Source organism: Pipistrellus hanaki (assembly GCF_964339955.1).
Source record: "Pipistrellus hanaki genome assembly, chromosome: 6".
NCBI classification, from domain to species: Eukaryota; Metazoa; Chordata; class Mammalia; order Chiroptera; family Vespertilionidae; genus Pipistrellus; species Pipistrellus hanaki.
The window spans coordinates 18720178-18734738 of NC_140508.1; the positions used below are offsets into that span (position 1 = coordinate 18720178).

At 45.1% G+C, this 14561-nt stretch overlaps 1 protein-coding gene across 1 annotated transcript in view; it reads right to left on the reverse strand.

The window, feature by feature from the left end:
- SLC24A3 (solute carrier family 24 member 3) overlaps positions 1 to 14561 on the reverse strand; it is a 459582-nt gene that overhangs the window by 182188 nt on the left and 262833 nt on the right. Inside the window, exon 3 of the mRNA XM_084887028.1 lies at positions 2284 to 2360. Within this exon, the coding sequence (XP_084743154.1) occupies positions 2284 to 2360 (77 nt within the window). The remainder of the gene's footprint in view (positions 1 to 2283; positions 2361 to 14561) is intronic.

Sequence of the window (14561 nt, forward strand, 5' to 3'; positions counted from 1 at the left end):
CTTCAATGCAGGGCCCAGGGCAGGGGCTGAGAGCAGTATTAGATACCAATGATGACAAAGTGCTAAGCTGCAGGCTTCTGCCCACTCTCTAGGGACAAGGGTTAGGGCTTTTGTACACTTGCCTTCATGCCACCCTGGGAATGCGCGGTCACAGACAGAAGAGGCTACAGGCATCCTTGAGTCGTGAAGAGCAGGGCAAACGCACCCTCCTCCGCCTTGGGCTGGCATCGGAAAGTGAGCGGGGTGTTGGGAGGAAGGGCCCTGCCAGCTGCAGGCGGCAACGTGGCCTGGGAGGAGGGAGCTCGCACTGTTTGTGCCCCGAGTAGCAACCTCATTGCTCAGATGTCGGGGCACAGGGAGCTGATGGCTCCCAGGGAATTCTGGACCAGCTCAGTGCCTGGGTCTCCTCAGCCTTTCAACAGGGAGCCTCCCTGGTGCCGAGGGCGGCAGCTGGCATCTGTATTAGTCGCTCTGTGTATGGGCTCTCCTAGTGGGCAGGGGGCCTGCAGAGCGCCAACTTCATCACCTGGTATTTTTAGAGATTGTCTTTGCTTAAAAGGGATTCCTCATGCCTTTTTTTCCCAGGGGAGGTGGTTCTGGAGGGTTGAGGTAAGTGAGGAAAGACCTGTAGAACTGATGGCTTTCAGCGTGAAGAGGTCAGGCTTCGGGCAGCCTAGGGGCCTAGAGAGGTTAGATATCTTGTCAGAAGCCACATGCAAAGTGAGAACAGTAGAGCGGCTCCAAGTCTGTGATTGGTCAGACTCCAGAGTCCAGTGAGGTCTCTGTCCCCTCCCCTTGAGTCATAGATGCCTGTGACTTAGGGGCTTGGGCATTACAGGCCGTGAGGTTCCGTGTTCACTGTATGCTCCCCTCTCGGAGCCCTCCATGAAGCCACGCTGGAGCGGCCAAAGGGAGGTGCTCTGGTCAACAGTTCCAGCCTAGACAGTGCTCAGCCTAAAGCCAAGACATGAGTGTGGACAGCCCTTTTGGGGTTGCGGGGGGGGGGGGGGGGGGGCTCCAACAGCAATGGCCGCAGCCCCAGCCGTGCATGTCACCACCGTCATCCACATTGACCCACCCAGGCCCAGACTCTGTGTACAGCATTTCCTCTGGGCCCTTTCTTAACAACTGACCCACAGAACCCAGAAGCAACGTAAAGTGGTTATTGGGTATGTCACGGTATTTGGAGAATTTTGTTCACCGCAATAAATATTCAGATGATAGCATCCTGGCGGGGGGGGGGGGGCGGGGGAGATGAAAGCACATAGTGCCGCACCTGGTTCAGAACCTGGCCTGGTCATCCGGCTTCGCCGCCACTCCTTAGACATATCTCCACACACCCCCTCTCCAAACTCTCCCAGTGGGTTTGAGGGAAATCACAGACTTCCAATCCACTGTGTTTGCAGAGGACATGCTAGGGCACTGGTGGGTATTCAGAGCCAGAAAAAACTTTAGTGACCACCTTCTACATGCCAGCCACTGTATCCATTGCCATTACACTTAATCCACGGACTTAACAAATACTCTGCCCTTGCCACATGCCAGGAACAGGTAGGGAAATTAAGCCAAATACAAAACCAAGTTTCAGTTCTCCTGAGGCTTACATGTCAGTGAAGTTGACAATAAGTAAATGATCATCTATCTATATAAAAGCCTAAGCAACCATTCAATTGGTAGCTATGATGCACACTGACCACCAAGGGGCAGAAGATCTGACCAATAGATTAGCTTGCTACTGGGGTCCTGCAGATGGGGACTGAGTGAGACGTGTCGGACAAGCCCTGGAGCCCTCCAGTAGACCCTCCCTGGCCAGCCAACCTCCCATGGTACCTCCCTGGCCCAGATCATGCACCAGTGGGGTCCTTAGCCTGCCTGCACTCTCTTACAATCTGGGACCCATTGGGGGATGTCTGTAGGCCAGGCTGAGGGACCCCACCAGTGCACCAATCTGTGCACTGGGCCTCTAGTATAACAATATAAAGGCTGGTTAGGAAAGGGTTGCCCAAAGGGGCGAAATCTGAGCAGAGAGTGTGAGCATAATTAAGTAGTATGGAGCAAGTCTGTTTGACCTTGGATTCTACACTTTGGGTGAGATATCAAGAACAGAATGTATACAGATGCCTGTCAACTTATGAACCCATTGCCTTTTAGAGAGGGTACACTGAGAAATTGCCCACAAGGCTCCCACAGGAAGAAGAGAGGATGCCGGTGCAGGCACCACTGCCCAGCCCCCAGCCAGGCTTCTCCGAGGACCCTCCAGAAAAGCGACGAGAAGGTACTTACACAGAGCACATGGAGAACCACTGCTCCCTGTCTCCGGTCCTCATTGGTGAAGATGTCACTGGGGAACTCATGCAGGGCTGAAGAACAGAGAGAGAAAACCAGCTCAGTACAGATGGCAGCATTTTCTGTGCTGGGGGTCAGGGCAGTCTGCCAGTCCTCATGGTAATAGGGGGTCGGTAAACTTGGAAGAGAAAAAATGATATCTTTCTATTCACAGACCTCGAACTGGGAATTGGTATTTCCTGCAGATTAGAAGGTAGGCAACAAACTACAGTTGTGTTAAAGCACCTGAGACTCTGCCCCAAGATATTTTCATGATCCATTATGCATACTACTCAATTCACTTAGCACTTCACCATCAGGGTGGTCTTCAGGTCACCATTTAAAGTGTTAGTGAGAAAATACGTGAACTACCATCCAGCCCTGCAATGGCCAAGTCTAGTTCCTGGGACTGGAAAAGGGCCTGGACAGAGTCACAGGTACCTCAGGAAACCATCCACGTGTATAATGTGGCAATGCCCAGTGTCCACTACAGCCGGTGTCCCCCACCCCTGTCATCTTCCAAGCCTCCCTTGTGTAGGAACTGGGAGAGAGGAAGTGCAGGGTGTCTTTATAAGTAGGAACAAGAGACCATACTTGCTCATGTATGACTGGCATCAGCACATGGCAGTGAGCGTGGGGTGGAGGTGGCAGAAGGGAGGCCCTGAGCCAAGCTTAAAGGTCTGGATAAACTGCTGTTGGGACTTGCATTCTGAATCCAGCATGGCAGGGCCTGGATATTAAGATTTACACCCTAGTTAGCGACATGGTAACGTGCTGTTATATTAACGACTGATCCACAGAACCCAGCATGGTGGCTCATTTGCAAAGGACATTACCATGTCATCCAGGTCACAGAGCATGTAAGAGCCCTCAGTGGAGACCTGCTGGGCAGTAGCTTCATTGAGGGAGGCCCCTAATGATTAGTACTGACCTCATCAGCCCCTGCTTAGGCACTATCCACACAGCCTATCAATGCACATGCCGCTATTTCATGAAGTGCTGCTTTGCTGTGGTTCTAAAGTAGTTGGAATGATTGTATTTAAACTTCCTAAGGAAGTGGTCAGCCTGGGGCCAAGGAAAGGCTCAATTGGGCATCTGGAGATGTGGAACTCGATGACAGCACTCCCATAGCTGGCCTTTGGTGGCGTATATTTTCCTCTCTTAGCCTCAGTTTGCCTACTGGCCATCTGCCAAATGGCTCAAGGCTCCTCCTTACTACTCCCAGGAAGACAGAGAACAGTTAGTGCACACAGCAGACACCTTTACTAGGTTTCTGTGGGATGAAAAACGCTGAAAGGAGCTGACCCTGGGCACTGACCAGGGTGGAGAATGTCAGCCTTGCCCAGGTTGCCCAACGGTTCAAGAACAGAGCTACCAGAGAGAGCATTGAGCTGCTTCCCCAGGACCAAGCAAACTCCCCACCTGGCCGACTCTGACTCAAGCCACCAACACATCTGGGAGATGGTGCTTTCAGAAGAACTGCAGCTATGCAATACAAGAGCATATGGAGGAGGCAGGGTAGCTCGCTGGACCGGAAGGCTCTGCCCAGCACTTTCTGGACTCAGTTTCCTCATCTTTAAAACAAGGTGGGGCTTCTAGTGCCTCTCACAAGCTGACGGGGTGCTGATGTTTCAACAATTAAGAACTTCAGCCAGAACTCTTTTTTTCTCCCTCTCAGTTTTCCTTTCTGTACATCTCACCAGCCCCAGGGGGCCAGCGAAGTCAAGCAGTGCTGTTCCCATAGAAACCACTGCACCCAAACCAAGCGGATTCCCCTTGCCAAGGCAACAGCAATCAGCAGCCCGCTCCTTTCTCCTGGCTGCTTTCCTGAGGCCTGGGTTTGATGAATCTAAATGGAGGTTTGCTGGAGATGAAATGTGTTTTCTGCTTTCTTTGAAAAAACAAAAAACAAAACAAAACACAAACCACACACCTGCAGCAGGGACATTCATGGCATCTTTGGACATACTAATTGCCTATTGATCAAATGAAGCAGCCAAGATGAAGATCAACACCCGCTAACACCCAGCTCCTTAGCACATCTGAGCAGAAGGAATATGAGCCAGGCAATCTCAGTGTGTTGTCTCATTCCAGGGGGCTTTTATACCAAAATATCTAGTGAATTTGATTGACTGCCTCTTGGGAACTGCCCCAAGAATTTGGAGTCCTGACCCTGCCCAGCTCATCCCATACAGTGATGGGGTGACTTCACAGTTCTGCATTCATCTGTCCTGTGCTCCCTCATAAAGCCTGTTGCTCCTTCTGCCCCTCACATGAACATTGGGGAAACCTTGCCAGCAGGTGTAGGACTAGCCTCCCACAGAGCCTTCCTCACCTTATTGTCGCCCTCCTCTACTGCGTGAGCACTTCACACATGATATTCCAACCAAACTGTAGCCATTTGCTGCCTATGGTACCTTTGACTCAACTGGACCGACAGTTCCCCGAGGACAGGAGCTGTGCCATTTCTCTCCCTATGGCCTGTGCCCACCAGGCCAGGGTCCATGAAAGAGAAAGTGAACACAAGTGTGAATGTACTCAGTGGTTCTTTCTCCCAGGAAATGCTTTTGTATAAACACAGAACTATTGGCTGAGAAATGACACTTCAGTAATCTCCCCAACAACTGGATTCCAACTTGGGTGGCCATTCAGGCAGTTCACAAATATCCCATTCTCCTTATTCCAGAGACCTGGAAGGAGTATGCCTTTGGGTGTCCTTCAAAGCTAGGTGGGGCCCCACAACTTGCTTCGATTAATAGAATGTGAACAAAATAACATGTTCTATTTCTGGACAGGCTTGCCTTTTCTTGTCTAAGCATTCATAGAAACATATGTTGGGGTGAATCTCCCATCTGCCTGGATCCCTGAGTGACTGATATCAGAAGCCCACACCCCTAATACATACATTTTGTACATGTAACATACGTAAAATTGAACATTTTTATTCTTTTTCTTGCCACTGTGATTTGGGGGCTATTTGTTACCCAGCATATCCAAGCCAAGCCTGAGCAATGCAACAACTGATGTAGTCCTTGGCACTGCAGCAGCATTTTGTACATGAGGCCTTGCCTCCAGCAATTTCGGTTTCTTCTGTCTTCTCCATTAGACCAGGGGTTAGGGTTGGAGAAAATGTAATCCCCTCTGTGTCCTCAGTGCCTGGAACCGTCACTTAATGAGTGTTTGTTGATCAGATGTATGCATCTGTCATGACTGAAGACCCTGAACAAAATCATCCACAAAAGAATCTGTGTGAAAGTTGATATACTAGTAGGCACAACTTAATTTTTTAAATATTTAGTCTCTGAAAAATTTCAGAGACAATTCAATGCCCTCCTCTAAGGCTCATTGAGGTTCAGCAAGCCATAGGAATGCAAGAGGGAGACTGTCTGGCGGTGGGAGGGTGCAGGGTGCCCTGAGGAACTGCTGCCTGCTGGGAGGTTGTCTCATTATAAGGACTGTGTTTTAATACTGGAAAACGTATTAACAGATCCATCACATGCAAAAAAAAAACAAAAATACAAACAAACAAACAAAAAAAAGCCACACACATATGTTCAGCTCTTACCATGTGCTGGGTACCATACTTAGCCCTAGTTCCAGAAAGAACAAAGATACATAGTCCTGATCACTAAGGAGTTATAAATTAGTGGATGAAAGGTTAGGCAGGAGGAAAGGGAAGCCTCAACCCTCTTTGAGATCATCCCAATAATTTAAGTATCCTGATTTTAAGGCTAGAACTCATCTTTATCAAGTATTGTAAATATATACTGTATATATTTGTTGCTTTTTCATTGCTTCTCCATAACGTGGAACATTATCCCTAATTTACAGATGAGTAAATCAATCTAAGTTCACACAGATGTTAGGGGAGAAGCTGAGATCATAACTGGGGTTACATGTCTAGCATGTTCATTTCTGTATTAGAAAGGGCAAACTGACTCCCTCCTCCCCCACCTTTTACAGGGCACAGTCCTTCCCTTCAAAAGCCAGAAATGAAGTTCTGGATTCCAATGGATTGATGTGTACATGGAAACAAGATCATGAGCAGTATCTCTGTGAAGGAAGATGGAACCATAGGTCATGGTAACCAAGAGCTTCATGAGAGGTCTCATCAAACTATCAATCAAAGTCTTAGCTGGTTTGGCTTAGTAGATAGAGCGTTGGTCTGTGGACTGAAGGGTCCCGGGTTCCAATTTGGGTCATGGGACTATAGCTCAGTTGCAGGCTCCTCCCAGGCCCGGGTCCTGGTCAGGGCACATGCAGGAGGCAACTAATCGATGTGTTTCTCTCACATCGATATTTCTCTCTGTCTTTCCCTCTTTCTTCCACTTTCTCTGAAAATCAGTGAGAAAATACCCGCAAGGAAGGATTTAAAAAAATACTACCAAACAAATAGATATTATCAATCAAATGTGTTGAGAAAGGTTGCATCAGCCAAATACTAATGTGGTGACATTTGCTTACCACAGGCAGCCAGGGTATTCTAAGCCCTAAAGACCTACATTTGAAGCCCTCCTTCACCACTCATGAGTTTTGTGGCCTCAGGGAAATTCCTTAACCTCTTTCAGTCTTAATATGCAAAATGGGAGAATAAAAACAATACTAGTTTACATGGTTAAGCGGATTAACTGTGATACTTATGAAATATGCAGTACCTCGTATTGGGTATCTAATTAGTAAATGGAGAGGGAGAAATATGGACAAGGGGTGTTTCCCAAGACATCAATGCTCTGCCCACATTCCTGGGGTCCAATCCCTTTCATGCTAAACAACTTCCACAGCAAAGCTGAGAAAGAGTGCTCTGCCCAGATACTGAAGGCTGGATATGCTGAAGAATTTATACAGCTCTTTCCCCCAGAAGAAGCCCTCAACCAACAACTGAAGTAGCCCTCAACCTCACTCAGCTCCCTACCCACTCGAGTGTGATAACTCTGAGGTGTGTTCTACACTGTTGGTTCCAATTCTCAGCAGGATCAAGCTCTAGTTGTCCACAGTGACAAGTGGCTTTAGAACATTCCTTTGACTGGCTGCCTTCCCTTCCCTGTCTCAATTCTGGACTCCCCTATCTGGATCATCTCCCAAATAAACTTGTACTTGAGTCTGTCTCAGAGTCTATTTCTGGCAAACTCATATTTAGACAAGGGGAGCTAGGAATTTCGCACTTTTGTACCCCTTCCATTTCAACAAGGGGTGACATTTTCTAGCAAAGGACTCACTCACATCCAATTGAATTTCCACCTAATAATGGCAACAGTCCTCAATAGCCTCCCTTCCGTGTACTTACAGAGAAATGATGCATCCTGCATTACCAACAGAAGCACAGAGCCACCTCATTCCTGATGCAAGTTGGTAGACTGTCTCTGTCCCCTTTTCCTGATGCTAAAGTTAATCCAACACCCATGAGAAGTTCCATGATTTCCACTTCAGAGCTCTTTTTCTCATTTCCATATTGGCAGAAAATTTTACACAATCATCCCACAATCTTTTCTCCTGGAAGCAAACAGATATTCTTTGCAACTGAAGAACCCCCATCATTAGTTACATAGACTTTTGGCCTGGCAGGGTACTGAAATATAATTTGACGAACTAGAAACATATTTCTTTATCAATAATAAAAAGCCTTGGCATCAGTGTTGCTCATGGCTCCAAGCCAGTAGCTACTGTAGAAAATACAGCGAATAATGTAGTGGTCTCAGCCCACAAACATGCAATATATAGAAAGAGGCCTATTTGCAGGGGCAAGGGCCTCCAACTTGCATTTGTTGCTTTTGTAGGAATACCATCACTGTGTCAATAATGAATTTTCATTAAAAGAAATAAAATATTTATGGTAAATAGCCCTGTGGTATTCAGAAATTTATGCCAGTCTTGGTCTGCTCTGGTCCTCAAAATGTCCCTTGGTGCCAACTTCAGAGGCAGAATGTTTAGATGGATGAACTGGGGTCTGACTCAAGTGCTACACTGCTATGCTCTCAAGTCTGCTTATTGATCCAGAGAAATTCAAACCAGCAAGCTGATGTATGCAGAAACCCACTAAGTAGCTTCTTAAGAGGACATTCAGTGGTAAGACGGAATGCCTATTTCTCCTTGGAAAAATGCAATGGAAACAGATTGTTTTGAATGTAATAATTCCCTACAGGAATCTACATTTAAAAAGTTTACTCTTTATGAATTTATTTTATAGAAGCTGAAGCATGCATGATAAAAGACTGAAGGGTTCAAAATCAGTGATTTTTGAGATCAACCAAAGGACTTACGTACATACATATGAGCCTAACCAGTGGTAGAGGACAATAGGGGGGTTAGGGGCATGAGTGGGGGTGGGGGATTGGAATGGGGGGTTGAGGACAAATATGTATGATACCTTAATCAATAAAGAAATTTTAAAAAATGACAATTCACCAAATTTCAGAGCTGGAAGTAACCTTTAGTATTGGTCTAGAAATGGGAAAGTAATGACAGAAGGATCTGGTTAGAAGCACAGTTTAAGTTTTCCTTTTGCTTCTTCTTTGAATATCTGTTCTTTTTCTCCATATTGTTAGTCCACTGTCATCAATTCAGGGTTAGAAAATAGATTTCATCTCATATGTTCATTGGTTGAGTAGTAATGACTGACTGTCAGGCTGAGGATTAGATGGAGTTCAGTGGGGTAGAGCATCATGATCCATTAACAATGTCTGTCATAGTTACTGGAGTGGGAATAAGGGCCTAATTCCCTACACTAAAGCTTCCTGAAAAAAGTCGTAAAATAAAAGAATACCTGAAATTCTTATGCCTGGTTATAGTAATTCTTGTCATAGTTTCTTTGATCAGTACCTCTTTTAGAGTATAATTCATTACAAAAGGGGAAGGGGAAGATTAAAGTATTTCTATACAACTCCCTGCAAATACCAAATACATTTGAGCAGATGCACCCATTTAGAAAACATTACCTTGAAATTTGGTCTATAAATAATTAAATATCTAAAAAAAAAATCTCACACTTAGGTGCAGGAAGAGCTGTAAATAAACAGACAAATTATTGGATAATTCAGTTGATAAAACTCAAGCTGTGCTTATGCCTCAGTTTAGTACTTGGTGACCTTAGGTCTCTCCTTTAGGGAAAAAGGAAGATATTACTTTCAGGAAATCATTTCCCCTTTTTACCACTCACCTATGGTTTTGGGTCAAAGCACTCAAAGAATCTTCTAATTACATTTGCAACTCTATTAAGGGTAAATTTAAGCTCAAAGCTTTTTGATTTGAACATGAAGTTTGTTTACCAAATGTTTAGATTTCAAATGTCATGGGTACATCTCTTGGAAAACATCTGTCACTGAATCTGAATAAAAATTAAAGAAGAATATAATTAATCTAAAATTCAAAGTAATTCTTAAATCCATTTTTATCCATTTTCTTGGCTCATTACTGGGCTCAAATGGTGGCACATTATAGCTTTAAATGAGACTGACTAAACGCCTTTTGCTTCTACAATTTGCTTTGGTCTCCAATTAGATGATGGACCAACAATAGGAAGTGATGACAAGGAAAATATTCTAAGACCATTGTGCTCTCTTACAATTATCAGAGCAAGACTGGTCACAGCATGGAGCAGGCCAGATCAAAGCAAGGGGATTTAGAATCTATTTAATATGTGTCTAGTAATTTTTGATTGTATATTTGACTTTATGGACGATGCCCTGAGGAGATTCTGGATTCTGTCTTTCTTCAAAGAGTGCTGAGTTTTTGTTTGAGCAGGAAGTTAAATTACTGGAGGGTCATCGCCAGTGGTGGTTTTGGCTTCTTCTGACAAAAGTCTGTTCAAATAAGGCTTACGTCTGGAATTATTATAGGATTTCAATGGAAAGTTTGAACTGTTTAGTAAGCCCCTATAACTTGGAGGTCTTGCACTATAAACTCTGTCTCTCCACTGGACTGGTAGGAGCTACTAAAGCTCCTACCCAGCAATTTAAGACTCTCAGCAATTGTTTCCCCTAGGGTGCTTGAAGTTGGTCCCAAAGCATGCACAACTTAGACTTAAGGTTCCCTCTGTGGCTTCTTCCTTTCTGGGATATCCCCCAATTTCCACCTGCTTTGGGAGTTCCAAACTCTACTCTGATGACTCACCCCAATAATTTCACAGTTTTCTGGCTGTTCTCTATCTCCTATACTGCACATACAGGGAAGGTTCATTAAGGAAAAGGCCAACTAGCATGGCTCTCACACAGTGTGGCTTCTTTATTTCAAGGTTCATATATCCCAAAGTCTTTACTTACTTTATTCACTTTCCACAGCTTTTACTTTGGTTTGTCCAGGCTATAACTGTCCCTACATTAATCCAATATAAGCTACTCTATCATGACTGAAAGTCAAAAGTCCGGAATATATTCTAGGTAATCACTTCTGCAGATAATTTACAGTAAACTAACACTACAGGTTCCCCCAACTTGCTATTAGCCACAATAAATCCTATATGAAACTAATGCAGCCTGAAATAATTGTGTGGCCAAATAGTCAATAATAAGCTAGGGAAAGCTCAGGTGACTGGAATGGGCTGACAAGGTAAGATTGAAGGGCTAGGAGGTCATCTAATTTTATAGGAACTTAAGTGGACAAACCAAGGATTGGCTAGAAAGAGCACTCAAGACAGGAGATCACAGGAAGAGATGCTGCAGTATTCCACAGCCCTCAACTGTATCTATTTCAAGGTTAAGGCAATCCAAAGAAGCATCTGTGGCAGCTCTGATGTTTCTGTCAGGCGATGCCCAGAAGCTTAGAGGCAAGAAAGTGCATTAGGAGGCAAAATGATATGGGAAACCAGTTATAGCCAAGGGGGTGAAACTGGGTTCTGCTTTCATTTGGAATCTGGAAGTTCTCTTCTGTGTTCCTATAAGTGTCAGGTTTTGATATTCCTCATGAAGTTGGCAAATTGAAATTCACAGCAATAAAGGAAGGTGTTTAATAAATGCTTTTCAAGTCCAGACAAATTTGTGAAGCTTCAGAAATAGGAAAGAAAGGTAGGCTGAAAACAAAATTTTTGACTAAATCTGGCCACTACCTCAAGCACCTAAAAGTAGTATTTTTTAAAAAAAAGAAAGTGAAGGAAAAGTCTGATTGGCACTCAAATTAGCTGAGATCAAAATAATAAATATCACAATCTGTGTTTGGAGTAAGGATCAGAGGGAAGGCAGAGATAGGTTAGGGGATGGGAGTGGGAAGAGATCAACCAAAGAACTTGTATGCATAACTCATGGGCACATACAAAAGGGCAGCGAAGGCCTGGGGTGGGACAGGCTAGATGGGGTCAATGGGAAAAAAAGGGGACATTTTTAATACTTTCAATAATAAAGATTTACAAAAAGAACAAATTGAAGAAGAAAGGCCAACATAAAAAAGGATGGAAAGGTTTCACTTGGTTCTGTGTCAACTCCATCATATTCCCCATTATATGTCAACTAGAGGCCTGGTGCATGAAGTTCATGCACTGGCGTATCCCTCAGCCCAGCCTGCACCTTCTCAAATCTGGGACCCCTCAGGGGATGTCCAACTGCCGGTTTAGGCCCAATCCCTATCACAATCTGGGACTTCTGGCTCCCAACCACTCACCTGCCTGCCCACCTGATTGCCCCTAACTGCTTCTGCTTGCCAGCCTGATCACCCCACCAACCATTCTCCTGATTGACACCTAACTGCTTCCCTGCTGGTCCGGTTGCCCCCAACTGCCCTTCCCTGCTGGCCCAGTCACCCCCAACTGCCCTTCCCTATGGACCCAGTCACCCCTAACTGCCCCCCCTGCTGACCTGGTCCCCTCCCCCACAACTGCCCTCTCTTCCCTGCAGGCCTGGTTGCCCCCAACTACCCTCCCCTGCTGGCCTGATTACCCATAAGTGCCCTCCCCTGCCAGCCATCTTGTGGCATTCAGCTTGTGACCACATGGGGGTGGCCATCTTGTGTGAGGGTGTGACAGTCAATTTACATATTACCTCTTTATTATATAGGATGACCTTGTTCCCTTAATACAAGTCAATGACCTTGTTCTCTATTATCTCTCATCATATTCTCATTAACTCAATGACCTCATGTCCCCCCTTAGAATTTAGGATTTTATGTCATTGCTGGCTAGCTTATGTCTATGTGCTTATATTTCATTGCAGCATTGGTTGAGTTAAAAAGGATTCAAAGAAATCCTTAAAGAAACGAACATAATTATTTTGACACACACACCCCCCCCCAAAAAAAAAAAAAGAAAAAAAGCAGAGGCAATTGTAGCAACATAAACTTTGTGATGGAATAACTTTGGTCATCTAATCACAGAGGCCAGATGTAAATGTATGTATTTACTGCTATAAACCAGGAAAAGTCTTGGGCCCACTTGGGTAAAATGCTGGTCAAATAAAATGAAGACCCTTCTCGTCACCCTCAGAGACCAAGGACTGGTTTAAGATGTCCTTGAAGATGTTGGTGTGCAGGTCACTGGATACCAAATTCCTGCAGTGTGTGAGGAAAAGGGACTTGGCAGACTTTCAAAGGGTGGAAAAGATGTTCATAGCATGACTTCCTATGATCTTTTCTCAAATAAACATTGAATTTCAGGGCACCTCAAGATCTATTAAAATCATTTTTTCAAAGCATGATTCTTACAATGCTTGAGATACATGATATTTTGGGTGATAGGCACAGAAAAGCTTTATTATTCTTTGAGAGACTACAACGTTTAAGTTTTCAGGTATAGCTCAAATAAGTAGGATCAGACTGTCAAACTTATGTGCATAAAAACCTGCAGTCTCCTAGGTAACACTGTGGGAAGATAGGCAAAGGGGCTGTTTTTCAATCTGAAGATGAAAGCAGCAAACCCCGTGGGGGTCCTGGACTGAGGAAACAAGGTCCAGCCAAATCACTTCCAAGAGATGGCTGTCAAGTGCACACAGGTAGGAGGGCTGGGGAGAGCAGCCTTATCTTTCCCTGAATCCAAGACACAGAAGCAAACCCAGCGGCTTACTCTCAGCGATTCAGGTAAATGACTCTTTCCAAGGATACAGAGTTCCTTTGAGAAAGATTCAAAGACCAAAGAGACTCTGATCTCTTTATGATTACATTTACATCCTATCATGAAAGCAAGCTTTTCTGGGATACAGGCAGGAAAACAGTTTCCCTATCAATTTAACTCCAAGATGAACAGATGCCACGTTGCTCTAACTGGCAGAGGATAACTAGAAAATAGACAACACTGCCCTGCCCTCTTGAAATTAACAAGCCAGTTGGGGAAGCTGTATTTTAGCACACAAATCACACAGAGTGCAGGATGGTAGAAGGCAGGCTATATATGGATGTGTATATGCGTGTACTTACACCTATATATTATACATACTAACTGCAGCATAATAGCTATCCAAAACATAGTGGTTTAAGACTATCATAATGTTTTTCATGTTTTGTGTGATGTCTCCCGTTTCTGGGGGTTGACTGGGCCCAGCTAGATGGTCCTTACTCAGTGACACAGTTGTTGGTAATGTGAAGTCTTGCTCAGACCCTGCCTTTCTGGCACCTGTGCTGATGAGGCTCAAACATGGGGTGCTGGAAGTGCTGGGGCTCCTGGGAGCCCCTTTCTATCTCCGTATGATTTCTCCATGTGCTCTTTTCCTGGGATCTCTTCAGCATGGAGACTTCTCACATGGAGGCTCAGAGATACAAGGCAGGGGGCCAGAAAGAAGTTGCATGGCCTTTTATGACCTCACCTGGAAGTCATGCAGAGAATTTCCATCACCTTCTGTCCCTTGGGGCAGTCACAAAAGTCTGGACTGGCCTCACATGAAAGGGGGACTAGACTCTACCTTTTGATGTGGGGTGGGGAAAGGACAAGATTCCGGAAGAGCATAGGGTCCTGGTGTTATTGCTGTGGTCTTTTTGGAGGATGCAATCTGCTGCACTTTGCCTCTACCTGAAATGATAACTATTTTTAGAGCTCCCTTCATAACGAATCTAGATCTATTCATGTGGATCAGACAGGGAGTGGTATTCAGAGTCAGGAAGAAAGGGATCAGCCTCAGCCAAAGCAGCGGTAAAGGCAGCTGGGTTAAGTCTGCCTTGAGAGGGGTCTTGAAGAGAGAGGGCATATGTGGCTAGAGTGGAGGCACTCCAGGTGGAGCAGAAAGGCCAGATGTGCAGGTGGGAGGGAGCAGAGCATTCCAAAGTGGGATGGGTACACTTTGATGTGTCTCTCCTTCAATAAACAGCCAAACTCCACAGTGGAAACAGGC